We start from the raw sequence: 20,249 nt of genomic DNA, 5'->3' as shown, positions 1-20,249 counted from the left end.
CAAAGGTATTTTATCAGGTTCAGGTCAGGAATCTGTGCAGGCCAGTCAAATTCCTCCACCCAAACTTGCTCATCCATGTCTTGCTTTGTGAACTGGTGCGCAGTCATGTTGGAACAGGATGGGACCATCCCCAAACTGTTCCCAAAAAGTTGGGAACATTAAATTATCCAAAATGTCTTGGTATGCTGACAGCCTGACACCTTAAGTGTTCCCTTCATTGGAACTAAGGGGCTAAGCCCAACCCCTGAAAAACAACCGCACACACCATAATCCCCCCTCCACCAAATGATTTGGATCAGTGCACAAAGCAAAGTCCATAAAGACATGGATGAGCGAGTTTTGGAGTGGAGGAACGTGACTGGCATGCACCTCAATCCAATAGAACACCTTTGGGATGAATTGGAGCAAAGACTGCGAGCCAGGCCTTCCTGTCCAATATCACTGGAAGAATTGTAAAACATTCCCATAGACACACTCCTATACCTTGTGGACAGCCTTCCCTGATGGGTTGAAGTTGTTATAGCTGCAAAGGGTGGGCCGACTCAATATTGAACCCAACGGACTAAAACTGCCATTAAAGTTCATGTGCGTGTAAAGGCAGGTGTCCCAATACTTTTCTCAATATAGTATATACAGCTGTGCTTCCTGATCACTGGTGCAGCCTTAGAGCAATGGTACCCCATGCGGACGGAACCCGTCCTGATGCGGGGGCCTCAGGAGATAGGGACTCATCAATAAAAGCCTTTAAAAAAGCAACATACCACAAAGTGAGTTCTCCTTTCTGGGTGGAGTGAAGCATGCTTAGATCCCAGAAGGAGCAATCCCCCCACAGTGCAGCTGCAACAGGATGATAACTAATCTGAAAGAGAGTCCACAAAAGGGCACAAAGGTTTCTCCTGTATTAAGTAATCATGTCTGGTAACATAAATAGCTCAACTGAAAAGCCAAGCTCTTCTTACAAGGATTTGAGAGAGTAGACCGCTGTCATCCAGTCCCACTCCACCCAATCAAGAGAAAAATACTGTTGATGGAGTGGCTCTTTATTCCCCCTGCTGATTTCTTAGAAGAAATTTCCAGGCTCAGAACGTCTGTCATCTTGTTGAGACATGAGTTGCAAGGTAACACGGTGTTGGATGCATCAGACCTCCTATCTCCCCTCTTAGAACACCAGCTACTCGTTTCCGTAGGTGTTTGGATAGCATGGGGTTGGCGGGATGGACCTCTAGGATATGTAGTGTGTAAGTGTCAGCACTGGAGGATGTAAAGCCACATTCCTCACATACGTAGATCTTGGAACGGCGCTGGCGGTAGGCATAACTCTGTAGCACCCCATGGATCTTGCGCAGATGAGATTCCAGCGAGCAGCGCTGAGTAAAGGACTTATCACAGGCTGGACACTTGTATGGTCTGATACCTGTATAGGGGAAGAAGCTGTCAGTTCTGAATACAAGAACTGTAGAAGTTCAGGCAGCCTGTGCATCGGATCCCACCATCAATAGCTTACCTGTGTGAGTCCTCATGTGACGTTTCAGATCAAATGTATCGTTAAACCCTTTAGCACAGCATGGGCAGCGGTGCCTCTTCTGCATGCTGTGACACTTCAGGTGACGGGTCAACATACGTTGCAGTGGAAAAGTCTTCCTACAAGCCCGGCAAGAATATGGGCCCTGGGGGAAAGAAGACGAATGATAGCAAAGAAGGTTTTTTTTTTTTTTTTAAATAGCCAAAGTTTTGCACATTCAAGTTTGACATTTGTTATTTCAAGCAGCCAGCTGTATTAGGGCCAGTGTACATGGGTGTTTTGTATTTGCAATGCATCCACATTGACTTGTTTGGAAGCACAGCCCAAGCTGCTTTTAAACTGCTTTTGATATTCAACACCAACTTTGCGTAGCTTTCTGGCGAGCATGCAATACACATTGAAATGCGCGGCCAGACACTGTGTGCATCGGTTTTCAGGTTGTGTCCATTTAAAGCTTATGGGCCTCCAACATGCATCCATGCAACAAACCAAACACGTGACCCTCTACGTAACATAACGCATGCACCCTTAAACACCTGCAGTACATGTGAAAAATGTTGTATGTTTCTGATGCATGGATGTGCATTGAGTACACATTGAAAATGCATAATCACGTGAAGCACTGCATGGTCTGCAATAGATGTGGAGGTATCAAGAAAGTCAGTACAACATTTGCTGCAATTCACATGCGTAGATATGAATGGAACTGTAAGGTGGACTTCTCATTGAAAAAGCTGTTTTCCTCCTCAAAATTGCAAAAAAAAAAATCACATGTAGCGGGATAAAGTTTAGTAAGAATATTCACCATTCCCCCAACTTCTGCCCTTGGGGGGGCAATGGTGATGTCACCCCCCCCCCCTTCAGGCAAGATAAGGGAAATGTAAAGTAGTTTAAACCTTATTGAGATAATGTGCTTCTCCATCTTATTGTGAGATTTGGGGCACTCGGCATTCCCCAGGATTTTGTTTAAGGATTATGATGCCACCCCCTGCACCACAGAAGCTGGGACAAGGGTGGGCAAGGTCCACTGTGCACCTTGAAGCCCATGAGCTGCCATTGCTGACCTATATTAAAGTCAGTGGCAGCTGGTGCAAACAAACTGAAAAATTCTGAAAAAATACCCATCAATTGCAGCCTCATTGTACCATCAATTGCCGCCACTGTGCCCATCAATTTTCGCCACTGTGCCCATCAAACGTAGCCACTGTGCCCATCAAACGTAGCCACTGTGCCCATCAAACGCAGCCACTGTGCCCATCAAACGCAGCCACTGCGACCCATCAATTGCTCCCAGTGTGCCCCATCAAATGCAGCCACAGTGCCATATCAAATGCTGCCAGTGTGCCCCCCGCCGGCCCCACCATCTGCACTTACCTGTCTCAGTGGGACAGCTCCCCGATGTCTTCTCCCATTCTCTGCTATGATTGGATGCCTGGCGTCCAATCACAGCGCCTGTTGTTTCAGCCAATCAGGTGCCAGCTAACAGATCTGAGCACCTGATTGGTGGAGAGGCGGTTTAGTGTTAGGAAAGTGAATATTCATTCGCTTTTCTAACACAGCTGAGTGACCTGCAAGCGCTCAGCATGGCGCTCCCAGGTCACCTTTTTTGATGCCTTTTAGAGGCTATGGCTCTAATCAGGTGCTTCAAACCTCACCCCCCCCCCCCCGCCACTGTAATTCAGACACCCTGTGCCCAAAAAGGGGCAGAGGTGCCTGAATATGGGGTGGCAGCGGAGGCCATAGATAGATTCATGCAATGCATGAATCTATCTAATGGTGCTAAAGGGGTGGCGCCCATGCACCCTTATGGATGCACTGCCACTGATTAAAGTGGTTCTAAAGCCTTGCATTAAGGTAAAAAATGTTTAAGTAGCATTATGCTCCCTTACCCCACTGTATACTTACCTTTGCCCATCTTTAGAGACGCTCTCCCTTCTCCCTGCTATCACAGACTTGCCTGAGACCAATGGGAGCCAATGGATCTCACTGCTGTCAGTGGAATCCTGTGATAAGGGAGCAGGGCTGAGCTGTCTATGGACACAGGCAGGGCAGCTTAGGATTGAGCCCACAGATGTGCCTGTGGAAGCACGGAGCAGGTAAATATAAACCTGTTTGTTATTTAGAAAATAAATTAAAGCTAGCAATTACAATCACTTTATGAGGGCACATTATTTTACAGGTTTGTTCCAGTGGCAATGAAAGATCTGTTCAATGGGCATTGGCGAGTGGAGCCTATTTCATTACGGTGTGCATCCCAGATCACAAACACACATGCGTGTATATGAGCAAAGCAGTGGATGGTGTCAGTAGAGCAGAGATTGGTGTCAGTAGGGCAATGGATGGTGTTAGTATTTTTTTTATTATTTTCTACAATTTGTTTAGGAGCCCTGTAGACGGTCTTTGGTGAAATATCAAGGGTCTAAACCAGTGATGGAGGACCTTGGCACCCCAGATGCTTTGGAACTACATTTCCCAAGATGCTGATGCACGCTGCAGTGTAGTGGAGCATCATGGGAAATGTAGTTCCAAAACATCTGGGGTATCAAGGTTCGCCATCACTGCCCTATAGAAAACCATAAGGGGAACTACTGACTTTCCAAATCAAAGACAATCTCACTATTAAAACTGTTACATCTGGGGTGCCAAAGTTCGCCATCACTAGTCTAAACAGACCCCTGATGTCTCCCTTTTGAGACAGAGAAAGGGACTGAAGATATTGATTCGCTAGCCCCTTTCTCTGCAGCCACAGCTACACTGGAGAGTGAATGAATGAGAAATGCTCTGTGCTGAGAGGCTTCCTGTTCTTTCAGAACCTTCAGCTAAGAATGATTGCTCGCTGTGTTCATTCAAAAATGGAAGAGGCCAGGAAATGAAATATTTACTAGCCCCTTCCCCTGTTCTCCATCCTGAAAAATCCCCCGCAGCAGCCGGCGGGAGAAGAGGGAAGCTGGCAGCACTGCAGGGGGAAAGGGAGGCTCCAGGAAGCAGGGGGAATCGTTCTAGCACAAGGTGATTATGGTGTGCACAGGAACACCTGGCACACCCTGTGCACATGCCTATGTCAGTGGGGTTCAGAACGCAATCAGTCATTTCAATTCTCACCTCAGCAGCTGTTGGAGCCTGTGTTCGACCTTCTGGTAAATAAGGCCAAAGTATGAAATCTGTTGAAATAAAAGGATAAATAAAAGAATAAAAAAAATATACATACTAAAGGAAATTTATCAAGCAAATTATATACAATTTTATACACATCTACTGCAAATCAGACTCTCATTTAGCAAACTATGCAACATGTTATTCTTTACTTGCAGCCCCTGCACCTGGAATCCTTGGCAGATGGCAGGGAAGGGTTTGCAAAGGTCAATGACAGATTGTTAGGCTGGATTCACACCTATGCATTTTTTATTGCTTTTTGCATTTTGCAGATTTGCACTATAGAACATGTTCCATAGGAAACCATGTTATATTGACTGTAGTGCAAATCTGCAAAAAGCACTAAAAATGCCTAGGTGTGAATCCAGCCTAAGGCTTGATTCACACCCATGCATTTTTTGTGCTTTTTGCATTTTGCAGATTTGCACTACGGAACGTTTTCCATTGAAAACCATGTTAAATGGACTGTAGTGCAAATCTGCAAAATGCAAAAAGTACAAAAAATGCATAGGTGTGAATCAAGCCTTACTCAGGACATACACAATTTCTCTGTCTTTAGAAAGGAATTAATGAATAAACCTGACATCTTATAAATCTATGTCATGAACACCATCAGCAACTTAACTGCTAAAAAACAACATTTCATACAGAACAGATTCTAAATATCATTTCCATAATGTCACTGACAACCCCTTCCGATTCATTTAAATGATTGTACCCTGTCCAATAAATCTAATAAATACAGCAGGCTCCCATTGTATTTATCTTACATTTGCATGGCTGAGCTAACCTGGTGGGTGGGGGGCACACCCGGCATGAAATCAGAACAGTGAGAGGTGGAAGGCAGACACAGATTGTCAATCTAAGTAAACATAAAATAATTGTGTGAATACATTGAATAGGTGCCTCTTTTGTTAAACAGTCCCCCAGCTGCAGAAAACAAACAGAGCCGTGCATGTATTGTACATGTGAATAGCTGGGATTTCAGCACATTTGGCTATAAATGATCCATGACTGTTCTGCAATGAATTCATAAAAGTTTTCTGAAAGACACATTGAAAAAACAGAAGCGGTTCACATTTATTCACCCGCAGTTAGTGTAATAAAATACAATGGATGGCTGACCATTATGGGTTGCATTCCCCAAAGCTGTGTTGTACAAGGGTAGAAAAAAAACTTGAAAATTTCATAAAGACCTAATATATATATATGTATATATATATATATATATATATATATATATATATATATATATATATATATATATATATATATTTTTTTTTTTTTTTTTTTTTTTTTTTTTTTAAATCTATAAGATGTACTATTTTGTAAAAAAAAAGTAACCTCTTCACCCCCGGAAGGATTTACCCCGTAATGGTAATGACCAGGCCATTTTTGCGATGCTGCACTTCATTGCCTTACATGACAATTGCGTTGTCGTGCAACATTGTACACAAACAAAATTGTGCTTTTTCCCCCCACAAATAGAGCTTTCTTTTGGTGGTATTTGATCACCTCTGTGGTTTTTATTTTGTGGGCTATAAACAAAAAAAGCATACATTTTGAAAAAAAAAACAATAATTGATACCTTTTGCTATAATAAATATCCAAACAAAAAAAAAGAATTTCTTCCTCAGTTTAGGCCAATATGTATTCTTATACATATTTTTGGTAAAATAATTTAAAAAAAAAATCTCGCAATAAGCTTATGTTGATTGGTTTGCGTAAAAGTTACGGCATCTACAAAGTAGGGGATATATTTATGGCATTTTTATTCTTAATTTCTTTGTTTTTACTAGTAATGGTGATCAGCGATTTTTAGCAGGACTTTGACATTGTGGCTGACAGATTGAACACTTTTAAACAAATTTGGGGACCATTGACATTTAGTCAGCGATCAGTGCTATAAATAGCCACTGATTACTGTATAAATGTCACTGGCAGGGAAGGGGGGTTAACACTAGGGGCAACTAGGGCTAAGTGTTCCCTAGGGATGGGGGGAGTGGACTGATAGGTAGTAGATAGAGATTGCTGTTCTGATCACTAGGAACAGCAGATCTCTCTCTACTTCCCTGACAGAATGAGATCTGTCTGTTTACATTGACCGATCCCCATTCTGGCTCTCTAAGGAGTGATTGCGGGTCGATGGCGGACATTGCGGCTACCGGCCATGCGCATCAGCTCCGGCATCGCGCCGCAGGCACATGCCCAACCCCCCCCCCCCCCATAGCTCTTAAAATGGCCGACATACACCTTCAGTGGTTTGCGCAGCCATGCCAGCCTGTCACAGTATAATGACGTAGGGCTAAAAAAATAAAGAGTAGCCATCTTTCTTTTATGCACACAGTAACTATGGGCAATCTACAGCACATTAGGTTAATGAGGAACTCTCAAAACCTTGCATGCCCTTCTAGCAACTGAAACAGAAGTTTCTGACACATTAGTAAAGGAAAGCTAGTCATTGATGATAGGACCTTGGCCACGGTGATAGTTAAATCTGACAGTCACAGGGAATCCCAGAAAGTCCTGATTTCATACAGTACACCATAGGCGTGCTCAGGTGGTGTTCCAGGTGGTGCTGATTCCCCCCAGTGCCCGGGATTTCACCCATGTTGCCCCCCCCCATAACGCCCCAGGCCTGCAGTGCTACTGGCTTCCCTTCTCTCCTCCCAGCAGCTGCAGGGGATGTTTCAATTTGATGAGCAGGGAAGGGACTAGTAAATATGTAATTTACTGGCCCCTTCCTTTTCTAAATGAACACAGTGAACGCACTTACTGTGCTTCCGTTTCATAACTGAAACATAGTGAACTGTGTTTACTATGCTTTTGTTTGTGAATGAACAGAAAGCTGCTTAGCACAGAGCACTTCCCATTCATTCACTGTCCTGTGCAGCTAAGGTTGCAAAGAAAGGCATGTGTGTTTGAGCTTTGGGATGCACGCCCTAATGCAATAGGCTGCGCACACCTATGCGCTACACTGATGCATTCCTCAAGGAATCTTACCAGTCATACTATCTGAATATCTGAGTGGATATTTATTGTAGCTCACACTAAGAAATGTAAGCCTGCAAACAATCTGCACATGCATAGCACTCTGCTGAATTTAGGACACAAAAATGTTCACATAATGATATTTCTCAATAGCTACAAAGAATATAAATGCATTGCGTGAGTACCAAATGCCTTTGCAAACCCAGATTATTCCTTGTAAAAGTAGCACAGACATCATCACTGTGCTGACCCTAGCCTGTGCAGAGTACAGAGCTGTGGGTGACCAGGGTGAGAGTCAACAGGTCCTCCAATTACAGCTTGCCTGTACAAAACTACAGGAAGGGGCAGACACAAGACCAGTCACTCTGCGCGAGGGGAGAGAACAGCAGTGACCAGTCTTATTGCAGGAAGCTCTTGCACAGAGCTGGAAGAAATACACACTCACATCAAGATTCAAGTTAAAATACACATGCCCTTACACATCAAGTATGAATACAGTGCATCCAGAAAGTATTCACAGAGCTTCACCTTTTCCACATTTTGTTATGTTACAGCCTTATTCTAAAATGAATTGAATTCATTATTTCTCCTCAAAATTCTACAAACAAAACCCCATAATGACAATGTGAAAGAAGTTGTTTGAAATCTTTGCAAAAGTATTAAAAGTAGAAAACAAAAAAAAATCCCATGTACATAAGTATTCATGGCCTTTGCTCAATATTTTTTTTTTTTTTAATACAAACTTTAATTGAGAGAGGTAAAAAAAATAGAACAGATCTGTTACAAAATGTATAAAAGAATCAATCTCTTAACACAATCTAATGTCCTTACATTCAAATTAGATTAATTAAGGCAGATCACAATGCTAGCTTGCCGTAAGGTGATATCATAGACAGATAGCAGCTCAATCCTTACACTAATATGGATCTCAAGAGAAGGATCTCAGGTAGAAAAAGACTGGAAACAACAGGAGTTATTTGTGTCCTATCGTGCTGCTCCGTGATCCTTAGGCTATCCCTGCTTATTTTAGAGAATATTTAGTCTGTGTATAAGTAAAGTAACAGAAAAAATAAAGACAAATAAGAATTCAACAACTAAAGAGTAGAACCAGACTGGTTACGGGATACAAGACAAAGATATGCTGTAGTTAGAGCTGCTCCCTATGGGATTCGGTATCTGCAGGCCTCATGGGTATGGAGGAAAATTAAGGGAGTCCACGACTTCCACTTCAGGTCGTATATGTGCATGGTATCCATGATAGTATGGAATATTTTCTCCTGCTCAATACTTTTTTGAAGCACCTTTGACACCAATTACAGCCTCAAGTCTTTGTTTGAGTATGATGCTACAAGCTTGGCACACCTATTTTTGGGCAATTTCTCCCATTCTTCTTTGTAGGACCTTTCAAGCTCCATCAGGTTGGATGGGGAGCATCAGTGCACAGCCATTTTTAGATCTCTCCAGAGATGTTCAAGTCTGGGCTGTGGCTGGGCCACTTAAGGACATTCCCATAGTTGTCCCGTAGCCACTCCTTTGTTATCTTGGCTGTGTGCTTAGGATCATTGTCCTGTTGGAAGATGAACCTTAACCCTAGTCTGAGGTCCAGAGTGCTCTGGAGCAGTAATGTTTGTCTGCCAGCTTACCTCTCCATGTGTTCAGCTTAAGAGGCCAGCCACTCTCACCTGGCTGCTTAAGTAATCTTTCCTCAAAGCATGGCTCTACCCCAGCCCCTATCTATATTAACCTGTGCACTGCGAGCCAGCTCTGCTGATGAACATTGTGCATTTGGCTTCCGTGTGCTCATTGCTCTGTGTCTGTGTTTTCCGACCTTGGCTTGTCCTTGACTATCCCTGTCTGCTTGTTGCCCCGACCTTTTGGCTCATCCCCTGTCTATCCTTTGTTGTCACAGTCTGCTGCTTCCTTCTCTACCTTCTCGTACTCTACTGTGAGCATGAGCTGGGAGACCCTGGAGGTTGTGACCTGGAGCCAGACTGCAGCGAAGGCCATCCCCACCATCAGGGGCCCTGGTGAACACTCGTTGGTTCTTAGATTCCACACCCTGGGAAATCTCCAGTGTTGGTGCTCCAAAGTGCCTGCTTTCCTGAACCATCCAGGGCTCCATCCACAGCAGTCAGCCGTAGGGTCCACTCCAGACCCCAACGGGGTGCATCTGTCACCTGGACTCAGGTGACCTGACAGCAAGTTTTCATCAAGGATGTCTCTGTACATTGCTGCATTCATCTTTACCTTGATCTTGATTAATCTCCCATCCCCACATGTGCTGTCACCACCATGCTTCAAGGTAGGGATGGTATTGGGTAGTGTGCTTTGTTTTCTCCAGACATGACACTTGCCATTCAGGCCAAAGAGTTCAATCTTTGTTTAATCAGACCAGAGAATTGTGTTTCTCATGGTCTGAGAATCCTTCAGGTGCCTTTTGGCAAACTCCAGGCAGGCTGTCATGTGCCTTTTACAGGGAAGTAGCTTCAGTCTGACCACTTTACCATACAGGCTTAATTGGCAGAGTGCTGCAGAGATGGTTGTTCCTCTGGAAGGTTCTCCTCTCTCCACAGAGAAACGCTGGAGCTCTGTCAGAGTGACCATTGGGTTATTGGTCATCTCTCTGACCAAGGCCCTTCTCCCCCGATCACTTAGTTTTGCCGGGCATCCCGCTCTAGGAAAAGTTCTGGTGGTTCCAAACTTCTTCCATTTATGGATGATGGAGGCAACTGTGCTCGTTGAGACCTTCAATGCTGCAGAAATTTTTCTGTACCCTTCCCCAGATCTGTGCCTCGATATAATCCTGTCTCGGAGGTCTACAGACAATTCCTTGGACTTCATATCTTGGTTTGTGCTCTGACATACACGGTTAACTGTGGGACCTTATATAGACAGGTATGTGCCTTTCCAAATCATGTCCAATCAACTAAATTTACCACAGGTGGACTCCAATCAAGTTGTAGAAACATCTCAAGAATGATCAGTGGAAACAGGATACACCTGAGCTCAATTTTGAGTGTCATGGCAGAGGCTGTGAATACTTATGTACATATGTAATTTTTTCAATTTTTTATTTTTAATAAATTTGCAAAGATTTCAAACTTCTTTCACGTTGTCATTATGGGGTATTGTTTTTAGAATTGTGAGGAAAATAATGAATTTAATACATTTTGGAATAAAGCTGTAACATAACAAAATATATAAAAAGTGAAGTGCTGTGAATACTTTCCAGATGCACTGTAGATGTCCACTTTAGACAATATTTGCTTATCCAGGAGTTGATTTAATTACGTATATTCATCTTACCTGGAATGTACAAGTCTCCTCGTTCTGCATCCACAAGATGCCCCCATCCAGTCACTCCCACAGCAGAGCGGTTTCTCCTTACCAAGAATGAGCGAGGCATAGCCCTGGTGTCAGTAATTATCAAGTGATGAAGTTTTGCAGAAATTTAACAAAAATAAATTAAATCCTAACTTTCCTTGTTCTCAATCTGGCCTGTGATAAACTTCAACAGATCTGTCAATTTACGATGATGAAAGAACTGCACAGATACATTCATCTTATGTAGATGCCAATCAACATTATGCAAATAACAACATGCATAAAGCCATATACACCTACCCATATGACAGTCATATAGTTTTTTTTACTTCATGTTAAGTATAAGCAGATTTGTCAGCCTCAAGCATTGGCAAAGTACATTTCTCTGAAAATATTAATCTATGGACACCTTTATGGCTTAGACAGACAGGTGCTGAACAGAGGCATTTGGCACTCAGTTCCAATGCCTACCAAGTGTCCCCCAAATGAATAGTCTGAAACAGGGGTCTCCAAACTTTGGCCCAAGAGCCAGAAGTGGCCCTTTGCTAGCCTTTATCAGGCCCTTGGGGCACAATTCCTTACACTGACACCAACAATGGAGCACTATATCTTCCACTGATACCAATGATAGGGTACTATTCCTCCTACTAATAGGAGAAATACTTCTCCTCCTATTGACCACCAATCCTGTGGCCATATTTATTTACATTGACACTGGCCCATAACATTTTCTGCCCCTGCTGGCCACAAATTACGGCCCTCTTTAAGTCTGAAGAACAATAAAGTGGCCCTTTGTTTGAAAAGTATTGAAACCCCTGGTCTGAAGCATCATGCTTAGCACACATGCCCATATTCATTCTGAGACCTGGTCATTGAAGTACATTGCTTTTCATAGCAGAAGGAGATGAAGTTGAGAGCTTGCAGAATGGCCCTGGCCCAGCTAACAGAAGTCCTGAAAGCTCTTCCGCTGTTGCAAATCAGAACAGGATGTGTGCATTTGAAGGAAAAATACATGATATTTTATATGCTACATGGATCATAAGCTGGAAGGAACACCTCTTATCTGTATAATGCTTGCTAAGTTTGTGTAGCTCTGAAAAGTCCAGCATATCTGAATATAGCAGCTCCTATACTGGTACCTGTAATTTGTTAGCAGCTAGTGAGTCACAGTATTGTAAGTTTGAAGGACGACTCAAAAACATATGCTTCCATAGATTGTTTCTAAATTGGACAGAGGACAATTGTTGCAGAAAATGAAAGACTTGAGCAGAACTGTATGGCTTCATTCACACTTGTATGACTCCAAAGTTTTTCAAATTTGACTTAACCTTGAATGGGTGCGACTTGAATGTGACTTGTTTTTCCCTCTGCAAAGTCAGACCCACTGTTGCACGTAAAATATTCAGGTATGATTTTCATGCAACTTTTTAGGGTTAACAAGTCTATGGCCCTCAAATTGCATGAAGGTCAGACTAAAGTAGTGCATGAACTACTTTGATGTTTTACTTACTACTTTTAGCCGCATATATATATATATATATATATATATATATATATATGGTTTTCACTGGAAAACATGGGGTACGACTTGTCATGCTACTTTGATGTCCAAAAGTTGTATGGCAAGTTGCACAAGTGTGACTAGCGTGTAAGAGTATATATAGGGGTACATAGGGTAGATAACAGATACCTTAGGAGCCCAGCTCCAAACACTTTAAAGTATTGAAATAAACACTGAGACCCTATATAGAAAACCATCAGGGGAACTACTGACTTTCCAAATCAAAGACAATCTCACAATTAAAACTGTTATCACAAAATAGTTAATAGTTTTCACAGAAGATACTGAACTGAAAATACATCTTTTTTTCACTGTGTAAATATTTGTGAAGATGGGATATATCACAATGCAGGTACACTGTGAATCCTCTGCAATGAGGGGCACCATAGAAGCAAAAATATATAGCTGTAGTTTTTCTGCTGCTTTGGGATATCCTGGCATTGTGAAAATATGTAATTTGTTCGCAGTTTTCACAGGCTAGAAGGGCATGTCTTTGGTTAATAGGTCCTGACATGTAGATGTGAAACTGATAATTGGATCCCAAACTTTTGTCTGAGACCACTATTAAATCACACATAGAGAGATTTACTAAAACTGGTGCAGCAGTGCATAGTAAACAATCAGATTCTTGGTTGTCAAAGCTTTAGTGAACAAACTGAAGTTATGCCTGAGTCACACCTATGCATTTTTAGTGCATTTTGCAGATTTGCACTACAGAACATGTTCCATAGGAAACCATGTTACATGGGCTGTAGTGCAAATCTGCAAAATGCACTAAAATGCATAGGTGTGACTCAGGCCTTAGAAGGCGATTGGTTACTATGCACAGCTGCACCAGATTCTGTATGCACCCGTTTTAGTAAATCTCCCCCATGCATCCTCCAAACTTCTGCAGCATTCATCATTTTCTGAACGTTTTGCCTTTACCTTAAAAAATTGCAGTATTATTCTTTAAATATTTCAGTCTTTTCCAGACAATTTTAAACATGCAAAATGTATACAGAAGCTTTCTAGCATGTTGGTATATACCTAGAACAGACTTCCTTAAACACACTGATACCCTTTCATTATCTATACATACAGTAGACTAGAATAAATGATTATAAGCAATATATTTATAGCACCTGTCAGTAATCTATAAGCAGTATAACTTACCTGGCTGAGTGGAATCAGTGTAGAGATGCTCTTAAGAATAGAGCCTATATACAGGGCGATGACAAAGTATTCAGGGTCCTTTATTTGTTCCGAATAATTTGAATGTCCCAACATTTTGCATATGAAGCTGAGCTCCTCTTCTCACATACAGAGAGAAAACGGCTCTTCCTCCCCATGCAAAACTAGCAGACGGACATACAAGAGGGTGAGAGGGGCGTTGTGATGGCACAGTTCATTCTGAAAAGCTGTTGGTTTTACTACATTGATAAGTCCCCCTTGACATGACTGTACCCAATTAGTTTTTTTTTTTCAAATTGAGAATGAGGGACATTAGCTGGTTGTGTACATACAGTCTTTGCATGTATTGTGTTCAACTCAATGCTGGAATTAACGGGATGTCATTAGTTGCTGCTCTGGATTCATTTGACTGTCCCGTTGGCCCTATGACTTATTTGATTAACAAATGTTGTTAGCTGAGATTTGCAGTGTGTTAACCTGTTATGGCTAGAAGCCTGTTATGCTGGCTATATACATGAACCCTTTTTACAAATCCAACAGATTTTGGTATTATTGGCCTTCTTGAATATAAATAAAAGGAGATGCAATAAAAGCCAGTTGTGCCGTGTAAAGAAAGCCAAAAGCTGAAAAAAGTCTTCTGCAATTACATAAAATCCTAATGGAAAATAATATTTAGACTAGAAATTAGATGAGTTGAATTAGGATTCCCATTTACATCATCAACTTTATACAAATATTATCAAATCCAGACATATAACTTATAATATATCCAACAATAAAACAATGAGGTTGATTTACTAAAGGCAAATCCACTTTGCACTACAAGTGCACTTGAAAGTTCATTTGGAAGTGCAGTCGCTGTAGATCTGAGGGGGAAATGCAAGGAAAATAAAAAACTGCATTTTTGCTTGTACATGATTAGATGATAAAATCAGCAGAGCTTCCCCTCATTTCAGATCTTCCTCTCAGATTTACAGCGACTGCACTTCCAAGTGCACTTCTGTCTGTGGTATTGAGAAAACATTTGTGTAATACATGGGGGGTATAATACCACCTTGTCAGAATTTTATAGTTGGTCTCCTGAATTTTTGTACAGATAGACAACTTCAATGAGAATCTAAAGCCTCATACACACGATAGGACTTTGTACAAACTTTCCCTTGGATTTTTGTACAAAGGGCGTTGGCTCTGAACTTGTATTGCATACACACAGCAGGACTTTTTCAGCCAACTTTCACCAAATCACGTGGTTTTTCTGCTCTTTACTGCCACCTTTGGTCAACTTCTGTATTGTTGTCTGATCTTTTGCATTGGTTCTGAGCATGCCTGTTTGTACTTTGTACAAAAGTCCTATGGTTTTCTGTACACACGATCAGACTTTGCTCCATCGGACTTTTGTTGCCAGAAAGTTTGTCCGTTCGCACAGCCAACAAAAGTCCGATGAAAACCAAAAAAGTTTGTCCGATGGAGCGTACACACGGTCGGATGTTGCTCCAAAACAGCTAATTTGCATGTTTGTTGTCAAAAAGTCTGATCGTGTGTATGGGCTTTTAGAATGTGTTGTTGGGTTGGTGAATGAACGATTTAACTCAGTTTCCCCTTTTTGCATAAATGGTAGGTGTGGTTGTTCAGAAGGAGTATTTAACAAAGTATGATGCCGCGTACACACGACCGTTTTTTCCGTTACAATAAACTCTGCCGGTCTTTCTGATGGAGTTCCGCTGAAATGGACTTGCCTACACATGATCACATCAAAGTCCGTTCGTTTAGAAAGCAATGGTGTACGACGGGACTAGAAAAAGGAAGTTCAATAGCTAGTAGCCAATAGCTGTCCTTGCGCCGTTTTTGGTCGGAATAGCATACAGACAAACGGTTTTCCCGATAGGAATTGCTTCTGTCGGAAAAATATAAAACATGTTGTATTTCTAGGCCATCAGAATTTTTGAAAAAAAAAGTTTGATGAAGCCCACACATGATTGGAATATCCGATGAAATGATTCCGTCTGATCTTTTCTGCCGGAAAATCCGAGCGTGTGTACACGGCGTAAGTCTTAGACAGTACTTGAGTCAAGGTCCCGTCATCTGAGCAATATTCTTCAAAGGATGTCAAACTATGGTTAAATCGCTGGGGGTTTGGAATGGAGTGGAGAAAATGGTGTAATTGTAGAGCATTACAAAAAGGAAGCTTAAAGGGGCCAGTGGCACTCATCAACGCCGTTATGCTCGATCCCAACCCAATTGGAGTAAGGTCTTAAATTCCGGGGATCCAAAACCAGGGGAGAATGTTGGGTTTTCTTAAAATTTGGAATGGGGGGGAGGCACAGGTAGAGAGGCAGCTGAAAAGATGGTTCTCAGACATATATACGGAGCGTGGCACCTAGCAAGGGGTGTGCTTTCAACACTGGTGGCAGATTATCAAAACACCACAGGGCACCTTTTAATGGGATATATATTTGAGCTTGTATTAATTGCGTCCAAAGTTTAGCATTATAGTGACGGTTCCAATCAATGAGTCTGCCAAGGTGGGTAGCATGGTAATATTTCTGGACATCCAAAAGTGCTAATGCACCATAGTGTTTGGGAAGTGAAAGTTGTTGTCTGGAGAGTTAAGATTTTTTTGGTGTGCCCAGATAAAATTTAATGAAGAGTGAGTGCACTTGCTTAAAGTAGTGAGAGGGTATCTATATTGATAGGGCTTGGAATAAGTATACATATTTTGGAAGGATACACATTTTTAAGAGGTTGCATCTGCCAAACAATGAGTGTAAACCTTTATTCCAACTCTAACAAAATAAGATTCCTAGTCAGCAAAGGTGGAAAATTAAGTTTGTAGGTATGTGCTAGATTGTTGGGGATATAAGTACCTAAGTATTTTAATGCAGAGTCTGACCTCTTAAACTTATTACTGAATTTCAAAGACGTCAAAAGGGCAGGAGATATTTTGATTCCCATGGTTGCCAATTTGTTAAAAAGTATTTTCAAATTGGAGAGTGCTCCATACAGCTCAAACTTCCGGAGAAGGTTGGGGAGTGACACTGCAGGATTTTTCAAAGAAAATAGAAGGTCGTCCGCATATGCAGAGATTTTATGTTGGGTGTTGTCGAATAATATGCCCGTAACATCTGGGTTCAATGGATTTTGCAGAGAAATGTTTCCAAGAATAAGGCAAACAGAAGGGGGGGAATAACAGGCATCCTTACTTTGTGCCATTTGTGATGGGGAAAGTGTTGGAAAGAACTCTGTTACCTTGACTTGGGCTGTTGGTTTGAAATAAAGTTTCAAAATCCATTGCATCATGTTGTCCCCTAACAACAGGGGTGAACAGCGGCGCTAGATATGGTGATAACATAAAATTATATAGCAACTGGAATATAGGTATACATAAAATGTGTGTGAATAAGCACACATAATATTAAAACATTTGTTAAAACATAATGTCCATAAATGATCCGAGATCTTGTATGATTAGCACCTGGAGGCAGCTCCCTTAGAGTGAAGCGATGAGCTCTGTGTAGAAATGGGAACAGAGGGGCGCCAGACTGAGTGCAGTATAAATCATATATTTAATAAAAACAAGTAGTAACTCACAGGTTAAATTAGATGAGTTCAGTATGTGGTGAAAATCGCCAGTCCTGGAGTCTCATAAAAGTCTTCCCTTTGCAGCCTGGGGCACTGGTGTGATCTTACAGGGATCCAGAGAATGCTGGGAACCAGGAGGCAGGAAACAAGAAGCAGCTGGTCGTGACTTCACAGGAACAGGAAATGTGATTATTCACAGTGGCAAGGAATGGTAATGCATTTCAAAGCTACAGCTTAAATTATAATGAATTAATATGATGAATTAATACATTTTCTTAATTCATTATAATGTATAATAATCAATTGATTTCCAAATTGCTAATAATTTTCTTAATTCATTTTTTAGTTAATTTACTTATAAAAATGTATTCATTTTAAATTTGAGGTATATTTATACATTTTATATTTATGTATTTAATCAATTAGTGAATTGATCGATTTCTGCAAACGTTATAAACTTATCTTCTACTATTAATCAGCAAGGTTCTTACTCATATTTACATTCACTTCGGTCTCCAGCCATCTACCTCTTTGAATCTGTGTATTTAATTGATGGGCTGGCCAGCCCATCAGATCTCTCTGTTTCTATTTCTTCTGTAATATAAGACTGCCAGGTTTGCCAGCCAATCATGGTCGGATGAAGAAGCTTTAGCTTCGAAATGCATTACCATTCCTTGCCACTGTGAATAATCACATTTCCTGTTCCTGTGAAGTCACGACCAGCTGCTTCTTGTTTCCTGCCTCCTGGTTCCCAGCATTCTCTGTATCTCTGTAAGATCACACCAGTGCCCCAGGCTGCAAAGGGAAGACTTTTATGAGACTCCAGGACTGGCGATTTTCACCACATACTGAACTCATCTAATTTAACCTGTGAGTTACTACTTGTTTTTATTAAATATATGATTTATACTGCACTCAGTCTGGCGCCCCTCTGTTCCCATTTCATGTTGTCCCCTAAGCCTATATGGCAGAGAACCGAGATCATGCATGACCAATAAACACTTTCTTAGCACCTGTGCTAAGAAAGACACTTGGGGTTTATTTACTACAGGCAAATCCACGTTGCACTACAAGTGCACTAGGAAGTGCAGTTGCTGTAGATTTGAGGGGGGACAAGCAAGGAAAATAAAAAACAGCATTTTTTCCTGTACATGATTGGATGATAAAATCAGCAGAGCTTCCCCTCATTTTAGATCTTCCCCTCAGATCTAAAGCGACTGCACTTCCAAGTGTAGTGGATTTACCTTTAGTAAATCAATCCTATGGTGCTTGAGTCATATGCTCTGTACACGAGTGGATTTTCCATCGGAAAAACTTGGATGGTTTTTCCAAAGGAATTCTGCTCAAGCTTGGCTTGCATACACACGGTCACACAAGTTTGCTGAACTTTCGAGCGTCAAGAATGTGGTGACGTACACTACGACGAGGAATTTTGTGTGTTGGAATTTGTACAATCAGAATTTCCGATCAGAACTTTTTCCAACTGAAAAATTGAGAACCTGCTCTTAATCTTTGGAACATACACACAATCGCATTTTCCAACCAAAAGCTCTCATTGGTCTTTTGCTGGCGGAATTTCCGATTGTTTGTACGGGGCAATAGGCTATATGAAGTAAGTTGAGCACCTTGGTTGCATTATTTCTAGCTTCCCAAGAGGGGATGAAGCCCAGTTGGTTAAGGTGAACTAAGGTTGTAACTGTTGTGCTAACCGGATTGCTAGGATTTTTGTGAATAGTTTGAGGTCGACGTTTAAGAGAGAAATAGGTCTGCAGTTACCACAACAGGTTGGGTCCTTTCCCTCTTTATGAATGACAGATATATGTGCCTTCAGAGTGTCTCTAGGGAGTTTGGTTTGTAATCCAATGGCATTAAAACAGTTTCACCGTGTAGGGTCCTAGGATCGGGAGAAGTGTCTTATATTTTAGAGTGAAGCCATTGGGACCCGGTTCCTTCCCGACTTCATTCCAACTGCTTGCTGAAGTTCTGCCAATGTTATGGGGACTCTAGTTCCTTCTGGACTTCAGAAGAAAGCTGAGGGAGCTGGGATGAGGAAATGTAGTCTTCAATTGAAGCCCGGGGGGGGGTGACCGATACGGTGGATTATAAAATTTTCGAACAGAAGTCCCCAAACTCCCGTGCTATCTGCTTGGGTAAGACTGCCTTGTGGCCGGTTGGGGACTTGACTTGAGGTATATACATAGTCAACTTATGGTTTCTGACTGATCTAGCCAGTGTCTTCCCACATTTATTGCCTGACTCATATCCTATTTTACGACTGAATTGCAGTGTTGCTTTGGCTTTATATTGTAATAAGTCCACAACTTGTTTGCGGAGGGACATGTCAAGTTCTAGAGATGGTGTAGGAGCAAGTTTATGTTGGGATTCTTTAATGTGGATTTTGTTGAGGAGCAGGGACAGCCGTTTATCCCTCTTTTTTAATTTGTGAGCCATGTTTAATTAGTACCCCTCTAAGCACTGTTTTATGAGCCTCCCATAGGCGTCCCGGGTCACAGTCTGAAAATAAAAATGTAATTGGTTATATCCTCCAGAACTTCTGGCATCTGTAAAAAGAATGTTGTAGTCCCACAAATATCTACCAACTGGGCTCTATAAATAGATTGGGAGAACCGTTTGTGGGAGCCCGAGGTGACAGAACGTGCCCGACGAGGTTTTCACTGAAGGGGGGAGGAGGGGGGGGCATAAACGTCTCCACCCAAAATCAACTGGCCTTCAGAAAACTCCAAAAGGTTGTCTAGAACCCGGTGAACAAAGATATTCTGATGATCGTTTGGTGCATATATAGTTGCCAAAATAACCTGCACTTCACCAATGGTACCTTTAATAAACATTAAAAATAAGGTAGTGGCACGCTAATATGTAAAAGATTTTGATTAGTGTACTATTGCAGCGCTATCGCACTTTTTTCATTTTCATACTGAAGCAGTT

At 41.7% G+C, this 20,249-nt stretch overlaps 1 protein-coding gene across 1 annotated transcript; it reads right to left on the bottom strand.

Annotated features, from left to right (window-relative positions):
- Nucleotides 1-512: 512 nt before the first annotated feature.
- On the bottom strand, nucleotides 513-19,754 carry OVOL3 (ovo like zinc finger 3). The gene is made up of 4 exons (XM_077485812.1): nucleotides 19,556-19,754; nucleotides 4,625-4,683; nucleotides 1,505-1,667; nucleotides 513-1,414 (listed from the first exon to the last, which is right to left on the bottom strand). Exons 1-4 carry the CDS (start codon nucleotides 19,752-19,754, stop codon nucleotides 1,092-1,094), a joined length of 744 nt encoding a protein of 247 aa, XP_077341938.1. The 3' UTR covers nucleotides 513-1,091.
- Nucleotides 19,755-20,249: the final 495 nt, after the last annotated feature.

Source organism: Lithobates pipiens, unplaced genomic scaffold (genome assembly GCF_037356315.1).
Source record: "Lithobates pipiens isolate NorthernLeopardFrog02 unplaced genomic scaffold, aLitPip1_a1.2 Scaffold_1, whole genome shotgun sequence".
NCBI lineage: Eukaryota > Metazoa > Chordata > Amphibia > Anura > Ranidae > Lithobates > Lithobates pipiens.
This window is presented reverse-complemented; position numbering and strand designations above follow the sequence as displayed.

Coding starts and splice junctions, on each gene's coding strand:
- OVOL3 (XM_077485812.1), bottom strand. CDS start 19,754: ATGGCTCACAAATTAAAAAAGAGGGATAAACGGCTGTCCCTGCTCCTC. Junction 1,668..4,624: donor AGGCTCCAACAGCTGCTGAG/GTGAGAATTGAA, acceptor TCTTTCCCCCAG/GGCCCATATTCTTGCCGGGC. Junction 1,415..1,504: donor TCACATGAGGACTCACACAG/GTAAGCTATTGA, acceptor TCCCCTATACAG/GTATCAGACCATACAAGTGT.